The sequence below is a fragment of the Hippoglossus hippoglossus genome, chromosome 15 (genome assembly GCF_009819705.1).
Source record: "Hippoglossus hippoglossus isolate fHipHip1 chromosome 15, fHipHip1.pri, whole genome shotgun sequence".
NCBI lineage: Eukaryota > Metazoa > Chordata > Actinopteri > Pleuronectiformes > Pleuronectidae > Hippoglossus > Hippoglossus hippoglossus.
The window spans coordinates 19,517,822-19,540,965 of record NC_047165.1 but is presented as its reverse complement, the minus strand read 5'-3'; the positions used below and the strand labels follow the sequence as shown (position 1 = coordinate 19,540,965).

Genomic DNA, 23,144 nt, shown 5'->3' with positions numbered 1-23,144 from the left:
GGCCCCCCCTTCAGAGAGAGGGAGGGAGAGAGACACTGTCAGCATGGCAAGCAGAACCCCAGAGAAAATGCCACAACGTTACCTCTTCTACGGCCATAGCTCCGGGCTGCTTGTCAGCATAGTGGGGGAGGGAGGGAGAGAGACACAAGGAGGGAGAGAGAGAGAGAGAGAGAGAGAGAGAGGGGGGGGGGGGGGGGGGGGGGAGAGAGGGTTGGGGCAGGAAAGAGATACAGAGACATGGGTTTTGAGGAAATAAACCAAAACCAGGAACATCTCTAAGGCAACAGTGAGACCACATATGGCTACACCTAAGCTTCGGCAACAGGAGGAGGGTGATTATTGCACCTCCCTGCAGTAAACCTGCTGCACCTGCCTTAGCAACGGACGAAAGCAGATGTGGCAGGGGCGGGTGGGTTTAGCCACGGAGATGGCTGAGATATTTAGCAGCATAATCCAACGCCCCATAGCCGGAGATCGTCATCTCAGCTTAATGAACCATCGATGGCTCGCGTTCGTGCTAATCTTCTGTGAATATTCACAAATGAGGCCATAAAGCTGAGTGCAGGCAGGACTGGAGGTAGAGCAGGTTAGTCATTATCATGGCCTTGGTGAAATATTTAAAAAGTTGCTCCAGGGTCAGATTTGGCAGGCCAGCTGCAAGTGGAAACTTCCCACAGGTTAAAGGGAGAGTATGGAGGTTGCTGGCAGCCTCGGGGCTCTGAGCGGGGAGGATAACATGCAGGGTGGAGGGGGGGTGGGGTGGAGAACCGGCTATAATGTCTGTGGGCTGCACTGATCCAAATCTACCGCAAGGCAAAAGTACACTGTGATCATCACTTATATCTAATCAGCTTCACACATGTTCCCGTCTTATCTCTTCCTTCTTTTTAATGCTCATGTCACTGCACTGACTAATACGAAATCTAAAAAACTGTAAGATAACAACTGGGAATTTGAATTCTGTCGGCTGTGCACTTTTCTCAGACGTTTTAGACTGCAGGGTGCATGGGGTTCATTTGGAGAGAAAAATTAACCCTGTGTCCTCAGCGGCAACTTACTGGCTTTTTACAAAGGTCTCGTCTCCTCTCCCATACATGACTAGATGTTGTCACGTGACTCAAGGTCCTTGGAAACTGAGCAATTTCGATCAACACGGGGTGTGCCCCAGAAAAGTTTAAATATAAATCCCTAACGATGTAATATGATAACTTAAAAATCTCCATGACAACTGAGGAAACGCCTTCATCTGATTAAAACGGAAAGTAAGTAAGTCGACCTTTAGCTGAGATTGTTTGAGTTACAGTTTTTTGGGTTCGTCAAGGTCAAAATTTTCAACAGCCTCTCTGTCTTTCTCCAATATCCCATCACCTGTAACAACATTAAACAATCTTGGGTCATGTAATAACAATTGAGCTGTTTCCATTACAACTGACCAAATTACATCCATTGAGAAACACCACCGAGATACATTCAAAAGCTCTGGAAATCGCAAGTAAAAAGCTTAACATTGAGTTTAGTCTTTTTCCTCAAAAATTTGCTACATTCAATGTCAACTTTTAGCTTTATTCCACCAATAGAACTACTGAGTACTACTTAAGCTAGAATCACGTGACAAAAATGATCATATAAAACCACCTTTCAACTATTATGTAAATGAAATTGCCTGAGAAAAACCAGGAGATTGAATTTTAAGCTCAGGACGAAGCTAAAGGTCGATACTAAGATGACATTTGTAAAAAAGAGATCCATTATTTCCAGTTTGTCTGGATTTTCCAGTAGGAAGTCAACTTTGGTTAAATTTTTTTGCAACACTAGCTCTTCAAAGTTCAAGAATAAACTATTCCACTCAATAAAGCTCAACTTTTATGTGGAGAAAAAACACATTGTTTCAGAAATGTGTTTCAGTGTTTCCTTAATCTCTGAAGTGTTTTCACAAACAAGCTCAATTGGAATCTCGCTGTGCAGTGAATGCAAACCGCAGAGGAGGCAAAATGTGGCTTAAGACGGAGCAAATTCCAACAAACAGCAGGAGGGGTTACACAGTACACAGAACAGATCCTCCTGCAGCTCTAAACTCATAAGTCACAAAGCAGACTCGTGGCCTCAAAAAGCAATATGGGCCTTTGCGTTGCGAGCGCCCCCATTGTGTGACTTGGCCCTCTGGCTCCTCTCAGGGAATACATTGTCTCAGAGCCTCTTCTCCCTTGCTATGTTTTCATTAAAAAGATCTGGCTCTCCAATCCCCCCCAAAAAAGCCTGGGCAGTCTCTGCAGCTTTGCACTCTCACCGTCTGGTCTTGGCAGAAACAAAGTCACCTAGCAACCAGGGCAAAATGAAGGAACCGTTTCGCTGGGAAATTTTCAGATCCCTCGACGAGACGAAACACCGACCATGAGGGAGAGCGGGAAGGAGAAAAGTGAGGGTTAAGAATAAGTGCCAACTTCAAACTGTGTAATGTCTGCGAGAGAGAAAATGTTTTCAAGAAAACTGGGTGATTCCTCTGGGCGTGAGGAGTTTCATGTCTCCTGCTCTGAGCGGCTTCAAAGCCTCAGACGCTTCTACTAAGCTGTCAAGTGAACATCACTAAGAAATCTGGATAGACGACCTATGCTGATTACACTCAACCCTCTCTTCTTCACATCAAGTGCTATCCGTAGACAGAAGAGGCCTTACAGGTTCTCACAGCATGAAGCCTCTGAGCTAATGGGTTGAAATGAGGGAGAAAAGCAGAATAAAATACTTTTAAAAGTTGAAACCGAAGCTTCCCTGTCTACACACATCAGAGGCTACAACAGTGTGAGCCAGTTCTGACAGACTTGGGAGATCTGGGCAGATCTGTGCTTGCCTGAGCGTAATCCCATGACACAACAGTTTAACATCAATCCGAGACACGTTCTCCGAGGATACGAGTGATGAAAAGAACAGAATGAGAAGCACCAGCGTTGTTGAGATGTGACATTAGGAAATTGCTTCCTCTGCCTTCGCCAGTCTGTATCCCTGTATGCCAACTGAACATATCTAGAGAGGAAGCTAGGGGTTTGCTGAAGTGATTTGAACACCAGTCATTCAAACCAGCTTTGATATCTGCTGAGTTTTGGACAGGGCAAACATGACTCTCTCAACTAGAGTAAATCAAGCCCTGAAGCACTTATATCCCTGACCACTCAGGCAGGGCAGAGCCAAGTCTGGAAAACCTTGTGGCATCTATGTAGCAGCATACGGGACAAAGACCTGATAAAGACTCGTCTCCTGTCAATGCTGGTCATCTGCCATCTGGTGGGACACTGGGAGGAATATAATCTTACATGTTGAGGTATTTTTGGAAGAGCTATTCACAGGTCAACTGCCAGCGCTTCGAGGACTGTCCTAGGTTTATGGTGTCAGGGAATCCAGCCCTTAGCCAAGGGTAGGCAGGTGTGCTCCGTGTACTGTATATTGATCGGGTTGTGTAGTTGGGGGGGCCATATCCTTTCATGGGAACATGCCACAAAATGCTTCCCAGTCTTTAGTTCTTTCAAAACACAGAGGACAAAACGCAGCCACAATGCATTTATCAGCAGAACGGAAACAATTCCAATGAATTCTAGGAACATGATGGGTCTCTGCAGTGAAATGTGACTTACTGTTCAATGGCATTATGTGGTCTGCTCCAGGATGATGAAAGTTGAGGCCCATACGTCCTGTCAAAGAAAAAAAAACAAGATTTTTACAAAAGAGGGAAAACATGGACAGCACTGATAAAAGCCAGCCTGTTGACAGATCATCATTTAACCTTCCATTCTACTGTCGGCAGGGAGCAAATGCCCATCATGATGAAATGTTTAATGCCATGAATAAATAAAAAACATGATACAGTGGCAGGGAACATAACCACAGATAATAGATGTGCACGGCGAGGTGGAAACACACATTCCTTTATTGTTTCATATGCGCTCATACACAGACATTTACACACAAACAAAGGCAATAATAAGGGTAGGAATTTAACACAGCGTGCATTCTGCTACATTAAGCGTATGATTCAAGAACCCATATGCGGGTGCTTTCGCGTGGAGAGGACTGGTGTGGGACATTTAAATAAAAGTCATGGTTATCTCTGTCTCCATCGTTCTTGTACAGACAACAACAAGAAAAATACACCTACGCTGAGGCATAAATATCCTACCTGGTTTACGACACAATTTTGTAGTCTTAGTGTCAACATCGTTAGCAGCGGCAGCCGCAGAGGCACACCCTTTATCTCCTAACCACTTCAAATTAGGTCACTGTCAAAATCCACTTTTAGTAGCTATTTACTCAACACACAGAGACAGGCAGCCTATAGGCCTATAGCTTCCATTTAAGCTGGACAGTTAGTGTAAATGAGCACCGCTTGCACAGAGCATCACTTTAGTGTTAACACTAGGGTGTAAAGGCTAGGGGAGACGACTGTAAAGGATCTCTTGCTATACTGCTTGTATAGGTTTCCCCATATGCTACATGGACTTTGAGAGACCAACAGGCTTTATGTTGCAAGCTGCTATGGCGCAAATCATGAGGACATGGCAAATGTTTCAAAATTTGGCCACAGAAGACAGATAGCAGGGACACAAGGGGGTGGCCGCACTGCAGCTCCACAGATGTGGATTTCCACACTCCTCTCGGCCAATCAGAATCAAGACAACAGTAGGGCTCGGGGGCAAATGGGAGTGTGATTAGCTCAGACATTTGTACACACATTTATATGAACACCTGGGTTGTGTGACTTATGCATATGTTGGCCCGTGTCTCATTCTTTTTACAATTTATTAGCAGTCATGTATTGGTAAACATGTGGGGTAGAGTCTGCCAACACAATTAAGGGGATTAAGACCAAATGTCTCACTGACTGAAGTGTCATTAAAAGAGAATCCCTTCCATCTCCAAAGCCGATTGTGCACTTTGACCTCGACCGACCACATTTGTAGTCAGAAAGAAAAGGTTGCACACTGGGTACTAGTACAATCCATTAAACACATACACAATCAAAGCTATGACCGCTGATCATAGGGTAAAAGTTGCAACAAACACTGGTCTGTGATTTCCTTTTCCTCGACATTAGTCATTTTGGGTGACAGAGGGGGACAGTTGCCCTCCCGAGCCCTTAAAATAGCTCTGGGCATGTGCCATCTGCTTCCCCTAGGAGTTGAGTGGCAGGGCCTGAGGTGCCCCTGAGTTGCTGCTGCTGCCACTGCTGTTCTGGTGACATTTCCTCATCGAGAGCATGAGCTATTCTCAACCTCCCCATAATGGTTGCACAGAAGCGCAGCCACTCGGGAAACAAGCCATACCATTTCTTAGGCACGGATCCAACAGCACCTTCCCTGCATTTGGGAATAAAAACTGCAAACAGAACAGTGACAAGACATGTATGTCTTTCATCAACTGCTTTCCACAACAGTTAAGAGATAGGCTAAAAATATTCATAACAATACTGCATTCTAAATGATTTTTTGGCTTGAGGATAAACTGCTTCATAGCATCATGTTTTTGAAAACGTAACTGAACAGTCTATTATCAGCAGAGGGGGAAAGAGTAGGAAACCGAGAAGCGCATCATCAGATGAAGTAACCGAGTCACTGGCACTGATCAACGACCATATAAACCATATCAGATTTATCATGGTCATCATGGTGGACACATCATGCGGTCCTGTCTAGGGTGCAAAGGTTTTGAGGAATCTGAGGAAATATAGGTTTTTGACCTTTGCTCTTCATGGAGTGACTGTCAAAACTACTGAAGGCAACACAAATGCTGAGCCTCAAGTTCCAATGTGGTAACATTTTCACTAGATTCCACGTGGCTGATCACCTCTGACTGGATCCCACCTGGAGATCTTCTCAACTGCTTTGGTCCTGTTTTGCTCCCTCTGGTCCACATTATAGCACATATTTAAGCCCCCAATAACACCTCTAATAGAAAGCTGCAGCAAGAGTTATGAGAGGGGAGTGGGTGTAGCAACAGCAAAGTGTGGAAATGTCAGCGGTGATGGAAAAAAACACCTCGGCTGCAGCAGGGTGCCCAAAAGCTGCGCTTTTGCTGACTACTGCCAAAGAAACCTTTAATTACCAAGACAACATTAGCAGAGAGGGGTAAGAGTCATGACAATACCCAGCGATGTGCACGTGTTCTGCACACGTTCAACAGATGGAAAGATTGAGACTGGGTATTCTCATGCTTCTGTGAGAATACCCAGTGTTTAGTGTGTCTCTCTGCAAGAATGCCCCACTTCCTACACTTCATACCAGCTGGTGCTGAACCCAACAACCCTTGGCGAGATGATTACGACAGGGCAAAGGTTCCTTTAGCAATCAAGGCATAGCACATAACAGTTAAGTTAATATATCTGGAAGCAAAACCCCACAACCTCCAACTGCCATTTAACGTTTCATAAAAGCAGTAATTATAAAACTATTAAGTAACTTTTCATACAATAATGGAGGATTTTCCAATCCAGTAAAGCCTGATGCACAACTTGGCAGTGATAGTAACACTTTCATGGTTTGTGAGATCCGCACAAAACAAGTTTTTAATAGACAAACAAGCCTGGACTTGTTTTGTTGCCTGGACTGGATTAGCACAGTCATGCTTGCAGGAGTCATGGATTTTCCACCATAACAAAACACAACACTCCGACACACTGAAAGTGTAGTTTATTGTAAAGAAGGTGCTATTTAACCTTTAACACAACCTACAAACACATCATCTTATCTCTATGCAGTCATTACCAGCTGTTTAAAGTACAGGGGGCATCCCTCTGCGGTGGAGATAATCTCAAGTGTTGTTTGCTACATGGTTTGAAAAGTGAAGGGGTTAAGTCCAACTTGCCAGCCAAACGTCAGCCTAACCAAATACTGACCTTTAACCTCGAGGTAAGCTGCATGACCCCTCTCTGAACCTAAAGACAAAAGTTCACATACACTTCTTCTTCTAAACCAATGAGATCGTTTGAGGATGACGTGGTGTTGGTGTACTTTTCAAGTTTTTAGCTAAAACTTTATCTAAAAGCCTTCCCGACGACCTTTAAACCACAACTTTACCTAAGGTAGAGGCAGAGAGAGCAAAGTCCGGGCTGCATATGTGCAAAACTCTCAGGAAAAGTTATACACCCAAGCCTTCGATTCATCGCAGCACCTTGACTAATCACTGTGTTACTCATCTGACCTGTTCTGCGCATGCAACTCTTGTTTTCCTCCTGATAAAAACCCTTGTGGGTCAACTCTTATCCACTGACCACTGCTCCTGTCAACAAACACACAAAGTCAAACAGTGCCAGTGTTTGCCCTCCCCCTCCACTACTGACCACGCAGTTAAAGCTGGCCCCTACTATCATTTACAACAATATTATACTTCATACTGACTATTAACCAACACATAATAGGAGACAACCAAACACAACAAAATCAATGTTAACTGCTTGTGTAAAGCGTAAATGGTTAGCATTGTTCAAAAACAAATGACAGGTGGAGGCACTGTACTGAAAAAGTTTGTTCATCATTCAGTCGGCTCGTGATTTTAAGAAATTGTTTAAATATTTAGAGCAATTTTTAGGCTCTTTTTGCAGGCTCTTCAGGCAGAGCTTTTGTAAGATGATTTAATATTGATTCAGATAAAGTTCAGATATAATATACATGTCCTCATTTTGTTAAAACGTATAATCTTAAACAGAGAACAATATGACATTTTAGGTAAATATACTCATTCACTTTCTTGTTGAGAGTTACATTAAAAGATTGAAAGCAGTCTCCTGTCTGCACGCTACATATAAAGCAAAAGCCAGGAGACTTTCTATGACTTTCAGACGGAGCCAAACTAGCCCTTTCTCTCGGTTTCTCTTGGCCAAACAGAGAATCACGTGGCAGCTCTTCTTTAGGACTTAAGTCACATTAAACATTCTGAAGTTCAGTTCTGTAAATGCTCACACACAAAGACACAATGCAAATTGTAACTGACGCATGAGTAAGGTCATGTGAGTCAGACCAGCTGATGTGCATGTGTGTTTTCAGAGAGACACGGTGGGCGGAGTGGGATTCACATGCAGGAGTCACAGGGACACTTATGAGCATCTCTCTCTCTCTCTGTGTGTATGTGTGTGTGTGTGTGTGTGTGTGTGTGTGTGTGTGTGTGTGTGTGTGTGTGTGTGTGTGTGTGTGTGTGTGTGTGTGTGTGTGGCTTCATATCTGTTGTGTCATCTTTGTCATGGTCAACAATGAGTGACAGCCTGAAACAAGTGTGTGAGGTGAGAGTGTTTAGCATGGAATGTCACAGTTGATTTATATGTCAGAAACAATTTGTGCGTGTGTGACAATACTCTTTGCAGCAGCAGTGATGGTGGCTGTTGTCGAACTGGTGGGGTTTTTCCAGGCCGAGGGGAGAATCTCTTATGTGTGTGTTAGTGTGGGGGTGCCTCGCTCTCTCCACACGTGAGCTCAGCTGACCCAGTTCAGACACCTTACACAGACCAGTGTGTGCAGAAACGGAGATTGTTTAGACATCCCTGCGGCCCCGTCTCCCCTCGCCAAGGAGTAAAGAGCTCTTAAAAAGTTTGAGAGGATCTCAAAAGCAGTATTTCTCTTTCAGAGAAAACACACAAACAGACACACACACACACACATTGAAGTCGCCTGTTGTCCAGACAAAGGCACTGAAAAAAAAGTGTGTGGGTGGGGTCACCTCACACACTCTTGAGAAGACGCTCCAATTCTCATGCACATGGACATCCTAACCAAAACCTTATTAATAACCTTAAACTAACCACAACTCCCCTCTGACCTCTAACCTTAATCAGGACCTCAGAAATGTCGTTTTATCCCATTATGACCAAGCTTTGGGCCTCGTGAGTCCTACTGGTCCTGACAAGGTAACTGTATATGCTGGAAAAAGTCTTAAAGAGGTAACAAAACGAGTACACACACACACACACACACACACACACACACACACACACACACACACACACACACACACACACACACACACACACACACACACACACACACACACACACACACACACACACACACACACACACACACACACACACACCAGGAAAAACAACTATTCTGGTCACAATGAGAAGTATGCCAGAAATGTCTGTGATGGGATGGATGTGGGTGGGACACATTCAAATGGGGATGCAAAACTGGGTCTACTGGGTTGAACACTTTTGACTTGTGTTTGTCAGATGTAGTCTCTTCAAAGTCAGACACCAAACTTACAGAAAGGGTAGTTGGCTTCAGACACAACTCGGATGGGGAAAATAAGTAAACCAAGCCCTGCCGCAGCATTAGGGGGACAGGGACTACAGCCAACGCCTAACCCTGCTCCAAGTCTCTAAATCTGCAGCCAGCCACATAACTGATTTGTTTGGTAATTCTTGTGGTAAGTTTTATTCAAGATTAAAGCTACAAGCTTCAGTGAAACTGACAACATTTACATGGACAGCAATATTCCAATTTACTCTGAATACGACATTATTTTGATTATGTTCTTATAAGTTGCTAATATAGTATCCAATTCATATTCTAGTGTATATATGACAGAGCCTAGTCTGATTATGAAGTATAGCAGTTGGTAACTTCCATACATGTACTTAATTCAATTATTGCTTATTCCCGAATGTGTTACGTTATTCAGGTTATTCTGGAAATGCTGTTTATGTGACAGTGTCGCAATCAGACTATTGTCTTAATCAGGTTAATGTTAATGTAAGCATTCTTTGACTGCAACAGCTAGTCAACTGGAACTTACATTGGTGGAGCTGAAACACCTCCTCCCATCTTCTGACAGGAAAAACATGAACACAGGAGTATTGAATCAGGTCTAAATAAATTTGAATTCAGTCGGCTGTGCCTTTATAATTTGACCTGACTAAACTGCTGATGCCAAAGTTACATTTCTGCAACATTTTGCTTGTCAACACATTCGCTACACTCTATTACATTAACACATTAGTACTAATGACAGACATGGATACCGAAAATAGTTGGGGAGAGAAATTTCTAAACAAATGACCGAAACCTGAACCTAACTAAACCATGAAGGTCTGGGACATTTTTTTATATTGTCGGGGCTGGGTCAGACACAGTCACGGAGCCCATTGGCTATAGTCAATCAGGGGCAACAGCTGATATTTTGGGGCTTCCGGTGTAGACAATGGATATCCAGGCCAAGACTCTGTCCTCCATTTACAGACTAGTTTCTTTTATCACACAAATCAAACGCTTCTACACACAAAACACAGCAACAAACAGTGATAGGTAGGTGTTTTAGGTCTAGACAACATTTTGGCTAATCTCTATTAACAGAAATCTGCATATTGATGCAAAAACAATCAAAAGCTGATAGCCAATGCATTTTGTTCAATGTGTTCCGCTTCTTTAGCTGTCTACGCGCGGACTGTTTGCCTGCAGGCAACCAAAGCCTTCTCAAACATGATTGGTTAAACTAGAAACAGACACCGAAAGGAATCTTGTCCTTTGCGTACTGATTCTGAATATTTACATGCAGAATTTCTTTATAGAGATTAGTTCAGACAGCAAACCCCAGGTGCAACAAAAAAATTATGCTCAATTAAAAAGAAAAAGCACATTCAGCTTCTTGCTGTTGATTCTTCAGCAGGCGCTGGACCTGGCTGAAGCACAGGGCTCCTCTCAGACAGTCAGTAGGTATGCATGTAGGGTGGAGCTGCTCTGTGGTTGGTACAGTAGCTTACACTGCAGCCCCACAATGTCTGCATGACGACGAGAGAGGTAAACAAGCAGAGAGAGAGATGCAGGAATGCACGCCCATGTTTATGTATCACTCTCCTGCTCCTTTCCATGTATCTCCTCTGTCTCTGCTTTGCTTTGATAAACAATCAAAGGGAAAGCCTGCAGGACATTACAACACCTTTCCAGTAAAGTTGGGCCATTTTACTGTAACAATGCTCTCTCAGGACAAGATTGGGAAAACAGACTCTAGGCACGAGAAAGCGATATGCTCTGCTCATTATATACCCCTCCCACAAATCTTTCCATTGTTAAGATGGATGGGGGAGCATGAAAAACCTACACCCGACCTGACAGGGCCCAATCTGGGAGACAGGAGTTTTTACAATGGACACGTGACCTCCGCTAAAAAAATATTGGCTTAGAAGGCCTGACATACATTGGATGACCTTAAAAGGTTGGTAAGAGATTGTTGTTACTGCTCTGATCTTCAGGCTTTAACTCAGTCGTGGCACGCCTAAGCCACACAATGACACACAAAGTAAAACTCCACTACACTACGATGTACGAACTCTGCGCCATGGTAAACCTGTCACTTCGGAAAAATAACAATATGAACCACAAATACATTGATCGGCGCATGATTCTGCTCACAATACGGTCAGTCAACAAAAGCACAGGTCATGTGACACTGATCACTTGATTCAGTGTTTCAAACCGGCAGAAAGTCAACAGGCGAAGAAAAAGAAAAGGCAAAAGAAGACCACGAGTGCATGCTGCGCACACACTCTCACACACACACACAAACACACACACAAACAGCAAGATTTTGCAGGTAAGGCTCATAATGTTAATTACTCATTTCAGAGGTTGATCCATATGGGATTGATTGGTAGATTGGCAAATAGAGAAAAAAACCAAACAAACCCAAATGATGATATATATGCCCATGAAGCAAAAAAAAAACAAACAAAAACAAAAAATACTGTAAGCATGGACGTATGAATATTCCTAACCTGCAAAATGATTCCTCCATATAATATCAGCGATAGTCATTGGTGGGCCACCGGCAGGGTGTGGTTTACCTTTGTCATGGTCAGTTCTTATCATATCCATTAAGGAATTCTCCAAAGAGTGCAAGCTAAAAGCATCAAAGGGCCGATTCCGGTCCTGCAACACAGAAAAACAGGAAGAGGGTTAGGGTTAGAGTCAGGGAAGGACATCGTATGGACAATCAGGATTCTGTACACACAGCATCTATTGCCTGTCGCACTTGGACAGGGACCCCTCCTCAGTTGCTCTTCCTGAGGTTTGTTCCATTATTTATTTTCTATTGTCCGGGGGAAGAGGGGTGCTATGCTGAGGGTGTGGTATGCTGTAGAGATTGTAAAGCCCCTTGAGGCAAATTTGTGATTCTGACCTATATGAATACTTTTTTTGTACTTTTGTGGCTGTGACATGCTACATTGTGCTACACCCATCAGTCATTATTATGCATTCATGTGTTGGAATAAATCTCAGAATGGGAGAATTCACATGAATGGCATCTGAAGTCGGGACAACTCAGACAGTTGGCAAAACTTTTGGTACACGAGTTGCTGACCATTACACTTTAAAAAGCAATAAACAACATTTTTCATATGAATTTGTGAAATTTGACACTTTTGTCAGTGGCAAATTGTTTTAAACGATTTATATGCCTGTCACACCTGATCCTTTTTTTTTTTTTTTGCTCTTTTGTGTGTATGTAAATAATGGGTGTTTAAACGCTCGAATAAAACACATTCTTTTCACATTCCGACTTCTAAGCACATGAACACACCGAAGTCAGAACAATGACTTCACAGCTCGGGAAATGGGACCTTCCCAGGAGCATGTGAACACACAGTAATGCACACAGCATCACCAATGTATATTTATAATAAATATACAGTACATTATGTAGAATAGAACAAGAACATTGACTGATATTAGTGTGCATGACAAACTATTATTGTTAAAATGTTAAAAAAAGATTACATGAGCTTGAACATTTAGCTTAGTCTGTTGAAATTCTGGTTTGTTGGTTACCTTGCTCAAGGGCAGAACACTAGTAAAAACAGCTCTGTCATGTGTCAGACCTGAATTCTTTCCCAGGCCCCTTAAACCTTTACATGTCAAAACGCTACAGTTAAAGAACAGACTGGATTCAGCCCTCAGGAATCTCATCTGTCATGATTTATATAACTTACAGAGGATTTTTTACTGTCAAGTCTATAGAATATCAGTGAGCGGAGGTAACAGGGGGAGTTTTAGCTCCTCAAAGAGGATTATTTACTGTTATGTAGTTTTCTATGATAGCAAAATGTATATCTTTGTGTTTTATGCTGGTAACTCGACAATACTGGGGCCAAGAGAATTTGAGATGCACACGTAAATGTAGAATAATTACAGTGTTTCCTCTACATTTGTTTTGCAGTTGTGGAGCTTCTGTGATGAACAGCTTAAAACCATCTCGGAATCATCAAGGTCACCTCGTCACGTGTGTGTTAATTTACACACATTGAGCTTGCTGCACTTTGGGCCCAGAAAACTGTGGTCGCAAATGTAGAAGAATGAAATGTCTCAAGGGAAAAAGAAAAATCCCTTCCCTATTATTGACATTACATAAACAGCTTTTCAGACTGATGACAATTTAAATATAGTTTGACAAAATAAATGCACAAGACAAAGTTGCACAAGTTTAATTGTATCTCCGTGAAGATGGCACATGACTCAACAATGGCAACCCCCAATTGTTTGAGTGAGCAACACACTAACTTTCCATTAATTCTTAAGTTATGGGTCTTAAACTTCAGCTAAATAATCTGTGATGACTCGAGAAATAATAAAGCACAGATGTCTGCTTTGCTTGCACAAATGTACACAAACAAATGAGACTACTTAAGAGTGTTACTGTTTTGGGCCTATATGCTTAAAATTCTAGTATTAATTTTTCAAAATATTTCCAGCACAATTTCTATTTGTTTTTCACAAACAGATTTGTAATCCCATAATTACGACCTTGCAGAGGTGCAATGTTTTCACGAGGTTTGGTCGTATTCCCAACAGTCAGTGATACAGTGGAGTACACCATCTGCTTAATTAGACGCCCAGCCTGAGTAGTTAATGTGAGATATGCAGTTATATTGGCAGTGTTCAGGATGTGTAGCTTGAAAAGACTCACAGGTCACCACTTAGCTTGACCTGTAACAATCGCTTGGAATGTTCGGAAAGGTTCACTTTGTGTAACTGAGTTCTGGACGTTATATTTCTACCGCCATGGTCAGAAAAGATAACGAAGACTTTGAAAAAAAACTTTGCATTATGAGGCGTAGAGAGGGAGGTCTACTTTGCTGCTGGGTGCTACCTCTCCTAGTAACAGTATTTGTTGTGCCGATAAATGGTTATATTACTGTGTGTGTGTGTGTATGGCGTATGTGTATTTGTTTTGTGGTTGTGTGGAAGGTTTCCCTTTGTGTCACATTAGCAGTGTGGAAAGTCCAAGTCACTGTGGTTAAGTTTTGTGAATATTAGTGAACATGTGAAATCGCAGCAGTGGATGCAGATGAGGGAAACAACGAAAAATTAGTTGCAGCAATTCAGCAACAGAAAGAATTTTTATCAGTAGAATAAATCCTTTTCAAATCTGCCGTGTATTTCACAGGTTAATATCCGAGTTATTGGCAGCAAAGATATTATACAATTATGTATACTTTTTCCAAAACCTTATGATGAAGTGTAAGCAAATATGAAAATGTAATATAAACAGTAGTAAATATAAATATGCCTAAAGAAAGTTCAGCCATACACGAACAAACGTTTTATCTAAATTTGAATACATTTTTATTAATATCGAGCTACTTCATTAAAGAATAATGAAGATTATGTAAAGGGTGGCTGTGGCTCAGGAGATAGAACGGGTCATCCACTAACTAGAAGGTTGGCGGTTGGATCCCAGTCTCCCAATGGATGAATGGGTAAAACTGCTAAACTTGAAAGCATTTAATACAACTTTGAGTGGTCATCAAGACTAGAAAAGTGCTATGTTAAAGAAGCTATGAAAACACTTCAGTGACGCCTACACCCAGTTTGTGCCTCTGACAGGAGCTCAGTTCCACCTGATGCAGTTGTTTTGAAAGTGTACTCAGAGTTAATGTGAAGTTGCGTACTGTGGCCGTTACGGGACATTAAACTTCTGCTTGTGCTGCAGCAGTAACACTGTCATCAGTATTTTCCCCCCTCGTGATTTACGAAACCGCTCCAAACTCATATCTGCATCCCATGGAGCAGATCGACCCTCTCCAGTGCAGGACTGGACAGTCAATAATGCTGCATCACACACCTCAAGGTGAGAGCGCTCACTGCTGATGACGTGTAAAGTCACCCACTGGGCGTGAATGAATTTATAAGAATGACATGTGTGCCAAAGGTAAAAGGGTGGGGAGCACGCCGAGCCGGAGCTGGAGCTGGAGGCTGCAGCCTTGGCAGCTGTGTCCTGTGTCCGCTGGCCGAGCCGGGGCCACACTGTTTGCACGCCACAGCTATTGTTGCCCATTCGGCTGAGCATTCAAAAGTGTTATTCCCCCCAACTCTGGAGCCGACAGCACCACGTAGATAAAAATCTGCCCACTTGGTACAAACGGTGAACACTTAAAACGCTGAGCTTTCAGTTTCCTCCCCCTCCCTTCCCCTCCGACACATGTGGATGATCACAGTGACGGCTGGGGGTCGGGGAGACCGCTGTAGTGAAATGACCTAAAGAGATAAAACAAATTCCCAAAACAGATTTCACTGTTTAACACATCACAGATTCCAACATGTGGAATTCGGGTTCAAGTTGACCTGTCCCGACTACACTGGAGCTCATCTTTCCACATGACCCATTAACAAGATATAAGAGCAGGTTTATGAGGGAGACCCTGATATAAAAAAAAGCAGACAGAGCACTTAAGATATGGCTGAGAACCTGGTTTTAATGAATAAAGTCTGCTTGGTAGAGTCGGCCAGTTTCACAAGAAGTTGTTGTCAGTGGTTGTTTTTGTTTCTCTTTTCAAACCATAAAAATTACGAGCAGTAGTGAATTACTTTTATGTTGGACATAAATATGCACCTTCACGGCCACACAATCAATCAACCAGTGGGAAAAGGGTGTTGGAGAAACCAATGACAAACCCTGAGGGATACAGGTCATATCCAGGATGATATTTAAGCTACATATTACACTGACTCTTAATAAATTTTGTTCCCACAAATCCTGTTTGAATCTGCGAAATGCCGCCCAGGATATACAACCTTGGGATTTAGGTATTATTCACTTTAGTTATGCACCTGAAGAATTCAAGAATCTGTTCCGAGTAGGGACGCATCAAATTATAATTTTCATTATTGCTAAGACTATTTCGATCTTTTATAAATTGATTTGCTGTATAGTCTAGAAAATGTGAACTAGTGAACTATAGTTAATATAAATGTTCTTCCAAGGAAATGTAAACCTTACCCATTACTTTATTCGTCTTACTGAAAGTACAAAATCCAAAAAAATTGCAATTTGCAATTGAAAAAGGAACAAATATCGTAATGTTTGACAAAAATCCAAACATAAATTAGAGAGCCCTTTTAAATTAAATCTGGGTTGTGAGAAAGCTACAGATGAGACAAATACCTTGGCAACCAGAGAGGCAGTGTAGGTGGGAAATAAGGCAAAAACCTACACAACAAACAAGCTAAACCACAAAAAATTCCTAATGCAAACCCGACTGGTAACACCCTCAAACCTGTCGAAACTCCTGCTGCTTTGCATGACCATCATTTGACTGGGAGACTCAACCTGTCAGTCTGCCCAGACTCACCCCTCACTTCTTCATCTGATACGAAGTGACTGTGGAAAGAGACGACCACGACATAATCGCCACTGCCATCGTTTCAAATCAGGGTATCTCCTGAGCAGCTCATGTGACTTTGCGTCTTAAGCCTCACACTGACATGTTAAGTTGCATTCCGCACATTCCTTGGCCTTTAAGCGGCAGCCAGCAGCAGGCGAGTACGAGCACATATCGGAGCACGCGGCACATTACATTTCAGCCTGCATTTCTTCTGCGGCATCAGAGGAATACTGAGGAAGATCTACAGAATGACAACAACTACACCTGTCACCAGCTGTCCACATGACACCGCAGGACCTGTTTGTGTGTGCGTGTGTGTGCACCCTGCCTGCTGCTCTGATCAGCAATTTGCCTCTGAGTTTCACTTCAGTAAACAGGCCGGTTGACATGTGGCACCATGACCTTGCATCCTGGTGATAACCCTTCACCAATTATGGGTGGAACTGTTAGGCAGCTATGTGTGAGCTGGAGCCGGTTTTACACCCATGAGCTCTTTTAAAAAAAAAAAAAAAACACACACTCTGTTTAATTATTGCTCATTAGCTGAAAATGAATCCAAATGTAGGCAAGTATTACAAGTACTATGTATTTCTAAAAGGCATAATGGCTGATCTTAGAGCACCACTTCAATTTCCACATAAAGGTTAGGCTCTGCTAGTCATTGTATAATGTCCTCTGTGGCTCTGGAGGGGGTCTACAAGTCTAAGAAAACCACCCTAGCTACATTATTTAATTAATGAGGTTAATGGGGTTAATTTGAGATGGGTTCAACACTTCAAACATTTCGCCTGGAGCTGAAGCAATTAATTGATTAGTCCACTTACAGAAAAAACAAATTTGATAGTCAATTTAAGTAAAAACAATAGTGAAAAAAAATGCCAACATTTTGCAGCTTGTAAACTACATTTGGAATTATTCAGACAAAGTTATAGATCTGAGGACGCCACGTTTTTGAGATTTTTCTGATGTTTCACAGCCCAAAGGTTAGTTGACTAGGTAGTGTGCAGATGAATACAATTGTGGGAATAATCCTCAGCTGCAGCCCTAATCTTTACCCCCAGTTGTCCCCATATTCCTGCATGATAAAATCTGCTATTTCCCAGAGTTCTATGTCAGTAAACAGACCACTCTCAACACACATGTGGCCCCTTGACCTTTTCTCCTGGTGATAACTGGGGCTGTAAGCTGGCCAAGTCAAGAAAACACGGATACACCGAGGCTCTCGACAGAGGAAACTGAGTAATAAAGGCCCCCCCCCCAACACACACACACAATCATTATCTCCACAAAAGGCTATACATTTCATGCCGCTTGGAATTTCACTCTGTGCCAGGCCGTGCTTCCTCTGCACATGCAGTCCTCTCTGCAGTAACAGGTTAACTTTTTGGCTTGTGCTCTGTCTCCCGAGTCCTCGCCTTTGATCGCGTGAACAAGTGCTCCTTTTTAAGAAAGCAGTGACTTCAGGGGTTGCAGTCGGCTAGCTTATTTATCAGGCCGCATAGTTGGGTATAGGGGGAAACACACAACTAGTCATGTGAAAAAGCATACAGTCATAATGGGACTGTTCATGTCAGCGTACTGTCAGTCGGGGAAACATTATAATGCTGGTGACGACAGATCTGTTATGTTGAACTTAAGCACATTCATACATGTAAGTACCCAGTTAATATCAGACTACACATTTTATTTGACCTACTGAAAGTGTCTGTATTCAATCAAGGCCCTTTCCTCATAGTTAGGATGCTCAAATGTTGACACATGCTGTACTATGGACCTACAAAGATAAATATTTTTGCTGTACAGCGTGTTACACTGTTTTGTTCGTTTTTCTTCAGAACATGAGTATGAGATAAGTAAATTCATGACCTATTCGCAGGTTTTGACCCAGAGTAAATGTGTAAATGCTTCCTAACAGCAGGAACACAAACATCTATCTATGTCAGCACTTGTATAATGTTTATATTTTTGTAGAAAATCACTGTAAAAGTATAATATATATATATATTTATTTATGTTGTCTCTGAAATGTGTGTTACACCTTCCCTTCACCTACCGGGATGCACTTGCGCTCCTTCACGGATTGTTGCACCGCCCACTTCCGCGTACCAAGCCAATCAAATGTGACAGCGGATGTTGCTTTCGCAGTCTGTCGGATATCGCAAATGCAAAACTAGGACGTTAAAAAGCGACATAAAAAAAAAAAAGAATTATCTACGAGATACACCGGAGAGAGCACGAGCACCGCGTTATAACGCATAATTAACATGCATATAATCATGATTCATTGTTATTACTGTAATGATTACTAGTGTTGTTATTATAAGACAATTTTTACATGTCTGATTTGATAATGAGCCTAAATGTGACCTTCAATACTCAGTCTTAATTACCATGTAGTCTACAGCCTGCAGACTTAGAAGCCCGATGACTAATACATGGTTTCTCCTTTTAGAGGTGCAGCACTCTCTTTCTGCAGCTCTCTCTCTCTCTCTGCCTTATTAACTGTGTTGTTCATACTAACTTGTGTAAGTGAGAACAAGAAACGATTCGTGATCATGTAGGCGACCTGGTGACGAAGTGTGCATATGACACCGGTCTCGACAGTCTTGACATTAAGAGTTACGAGGAGCACCTGAATGCGTCATGTTCCCTTTAAATCCCACGGAGAGTGAACAGGCGGAGGAAACTTAACTATTTCGTGCGATAATCCGTGCACGGCGACACTTTTATACCACTGACTGAAGTGTGCGCGTGTTTGGATGCGGGAAATACAGCCACGATCACCGGTTTATACGAGCAAAGACTCGCTGTGTCATCCCATGCAGCCGGATTGACCTCCACAGCACACTCTGTCACCATACACGTCATATGAAGATGTTGACAGCTACCGGCAAAGCCCAAGGGTCATTTGTCGATTCATCTCAGCCACACAAGTCCCAGCCTTGTGTGTCTGGAATATTTAAATAGGGTTTTTTTTTAAAATGCTGAATCACCTCGATCAGCTTTGAAGCTGACTGCGTCCTATATGGCAGAATGTATGTGGAAAAACCCAGCTGTGAAAATAAAAAGACCGACACTGTGTCAACAAGGATAAAATGCCAATTGAATATAACAGAAATATAATACAAATCTCATGGATCCATAAGGAATCCATGTACTGACGAGCTCAGGGTGACCTTAGGTGTTAGATTTAGCTCAAACGCTGATGGTTGATCTTAATTTATACAGAATACATTTATATACGACAACATCGTCCTATATAAGAAGACCACCAGTGAAAGACGGACAACATGTCACAGTGGTCAGCAGTTTAAACACAGGCTGAGGGAACAGAGCAAGGCCCTGGCCTGCTCTTACTGGGCATGGATTTACCTGGAAAGGCAGTATGTTGTTGCTGTTGTCAGTCCTGAAGGCGCTGTCCTCCATCCAGGGCTTGGGGGTGAGGGGACCGGGTCTTGGGAATTTGGGGGGTGCTATAACGTTGCTGGAGTAGGGCTTTTTCATGGGGGAGATGGGGTTCATAGGTGATGGCACCCCGACTCCGACGCCGACCCCTACCCCGACGCCCACCGCTCTGCGCGGGTCCCTGCCCGCCTGCAGCCCGCTCCAGGGGTTGGAGGCCGTGCTCCAGGCGGCGTTTTGGTGATTATTCCAAGCGGACGACGAGGCAGGAGAGGACGACCCCTTGCTGTTATTCATGACCGTCTGATAAGCGTTTCTCTGGGGGAACGGGCCTTGGCTGGGGCTGACAGGAGACCTCCTCTGCTGGGGCTGCTGGGGCTGCTGCTGCTGCTGCTGCGGGGCTTGCTGCTGATGCTGTTGGGACTGCGGAGCCAGGCCGATCTGCGGGGAGAAATTACCCCCGAACACCGGGTTGACATGGTGGGGGAAGTTCTGGAAAAGCATCGTGCCGTTCACCGACGGTATTCCCTGGAAAAAGCTATCGTCCACGGCGTTTGTGGTTCCCGTGGACCAAGTGCTCCCGAACGAGGAGGACGGGGAGGAGAGGGGCCCGCCGGTCTCCTGCGGCTGCTGGTGGAAGCTCAACCCGGGCAGGATCGGCGACTCCATCGGCACTTTGTCCCTGCTGCTGACGCTCAGCGCTGAAGCCGCTTGGTTGCACCCGGTCGACGGGCTCTCCGACTCCGATGAAGAAGAAGTGGGCTCCGATGACGGGGTCGGGGTGGAGGGAGGAGGGTCTACTTGCGTCGGATCTTGCTGATGGTGAGGCTGGGCTTTGTTTTTGTCCATCAGTAAATCATCCTGCATGGTTTGCTGAGCTGAAACGGGGGGAAACAGAGACGAGGAGTTATTACTGTGGTTGTTATTGAGCAGATCGTGCGCGGGGCTGCTGCTGTAGCATCTGATGAACTGGGACAACTCCGACAGGGATATGATGTTAGAGGGACCAGGCAGCTGCAAGGCGAATGCGTGATCACCCATTTAGCCGACAAGAGGAGGGTGGGAAAAGAAGGACACACTTCCCGAGACTACAGCTGAATGATTCACAAATTACACACGCAGGCTGCAGATATTCACCAGATTTCGCCACGTCTCGCTTTTTCCTTCCACGCAGGAACTCCGGAGCTGCAATGTGAAACTGATTCAGTGTGTTCTTCGCCCAAGGACCTCCCCTACTCTCATTTACATACGTCAGTAAATACAGCTGTCCTTCAGCAAGGTTAAAACCCAGGTCTACCTTGACCCACGCACTCTCACACAAGTATACGCAGTTTGTGTTTGAAAAATAAAAATGACTTTCAAAAATGCGCACTTGGCCGTTTTTACGCAGCGGAGAATGACGCACCAGGTCCACTTTATTATACCGCAAATATCCCTCATTATACTTAGAATAAACATGTCAGTCGGCACAGTGACAAGACGGTAGTTTATACAGTTGATTTACCGAACAGACCATACAGGAATAATAAAGCAAGAGATCTAATTATAGCGCACAGAGGGGCACAGCCTGAGATCCGCATTGACACAACCAAGGGTTGGCACTCACATTGATGCAACTTGCATTTAAAGGGCAACGTTATATCACAACTAAAAGGGAACATCACTCAGTGTCCTCTATTCAAAGTTAGAGAAGCGTCCATGCAAAATCATCCTTCACTTTGCCTATCAGAGAGTCCTGCAAAAGCAAAATTACCAGGCACACATAATGCGATCAAAGAGACAAAAGTTGCCAAATCATCAACATGACATAGCAGAGATCGGGACCATCTAAAACGTAAATACAGACACACAACAGTGAGGTTGTAAGGAGCGCATACGAGGCACAATCATAGGCTGTGGCACAGAGTCAGATCAGACATCCAAGGTTATAATTATGTGAAATTAAAAGCTATAATAACATAGGTAAGGCTCCCCGGACTGTTTAGTCAGAACCTGGCTGCAGGGGAGCTAAACTGCCTTTACAACCGAGGCCTGTCTGCAGACTGTGGGAATAACAGTGCCAGATGACATGCAGGATCGTTTCATCAGCGTGATGGCAGGGGCACGAGTTGTACTTTCAGGGTAATCGCAATAGACTGCATTGCACAGACACACACACACACACACACCCAACCAGTTAATCCGCGTTTTCTCCTCCCAGAGCTGCGCTTCCAAGGTCATCAAAGCGGCTCCAGGCAGCGGCTCACCTCACCGCAGACCCCGGCCCTTCGCACGGCCGCTTGTCGCTCTGATCGAGGCGCCCGGTCACATTTCATGGAGCTGTCTTTTGGCTAGAAACACCCCCCTTTAATCCATATGTGTCCCCCGGCACACAAACCACGACAAACAGCATGCACACACACACAAACACACACACTGCATTGTCGCCCCTCTGCCTGACGTGGAGTTTGAATTACCTTTATCGTTCACCCTTTCTGAGACTCTGTGAATAAAGTTATTTCAGTGTTTGCCTCGCCCGGGTTTGGATGTGACAAACGAGCCACCCTTGTGCCGAGGTAGTCAGCAGTTGCCTCAACAGCTGATTGACTGCGGCGCATGGATGATGCCGAGGAGGCTGTCGGGAGTTGTAGTTTCTCGCGCTGCAGCGGCTGGACAACAAACGCACAGCTTGACTGAGTCAAGAATATATATCGTGGTATATATATATATATCTATATGTGCAGGCCTGTAGGTTATATATAGACGAGCCAAAGGGGACGTAACGGAATATAGCAGCAATACAAATAGTGTTGGTTGAAAGTAACACCTCCTCTCTCTCACTCTCTTCTGCACATATAGAGTGTATACCTTACATATATGTATTTGCAGACAAGCAAGTTGTATTATAGGTTATACAAAAACAGCTTTAACACTCAAGCAAAGCCAATCAGGGTGTGTGTTTGGAGCATATAGCAGTTTAACCTGATTAAAACGTCTTACCATCATTAAAAGTGTTCTGTAGCCATATGTGCATCTTCATGATGTCTGTATGTCCAATAAACCCTGGTCCCCCCTCTCCTCCATCTGTTAGGAGTGGAAGCAGGACATTAAGTTGGTGTTTGTGGCCATCAGA

The 23,144-nt window shown here is 43.6% G+C and overlaps 1 protein-coding gene across 8 annotated transcripts in view; it reads right to left on the bottom strand.

The window, feature by feature from the left end:
• cpeb3 (cytoplasmic polyadenylation element binding protein 3) overlaps positions 1-23,138 on the bottom strand; it is a 39,041-nt gene extending 15,903 nt beyond the window's left edge. The window contains exons 1-5 of one of the 8 annotated variants that reach the window (XM_034609315.1): positions 23,012-23,138; positions 20,003-20,910; positions 11,744-11,897; positions 3,624-3,680; positions 83-106 (exon numbers count right to left, since the gene is read on the bottom strand). In XM_034609315.1, the coding sequence (XP_034465206.1) occupies positions 83-106; positions 3,624-3,680; positions 11,744-11,897; positions 20,003-20,910; positions 23,012-23,051 (1,183 nt within the window). In that variant the 5' untranslated portion in view covers positions 23,052-23,138. The other 7 variants (XM_034609316.1, XM_034609317.1, XM_034609318.1 and 4 more) reach the window with 7 other exon arrangements.
• Between the last annotated feature and the right edge of the window lie 6 nt (positions 23,139-23,144).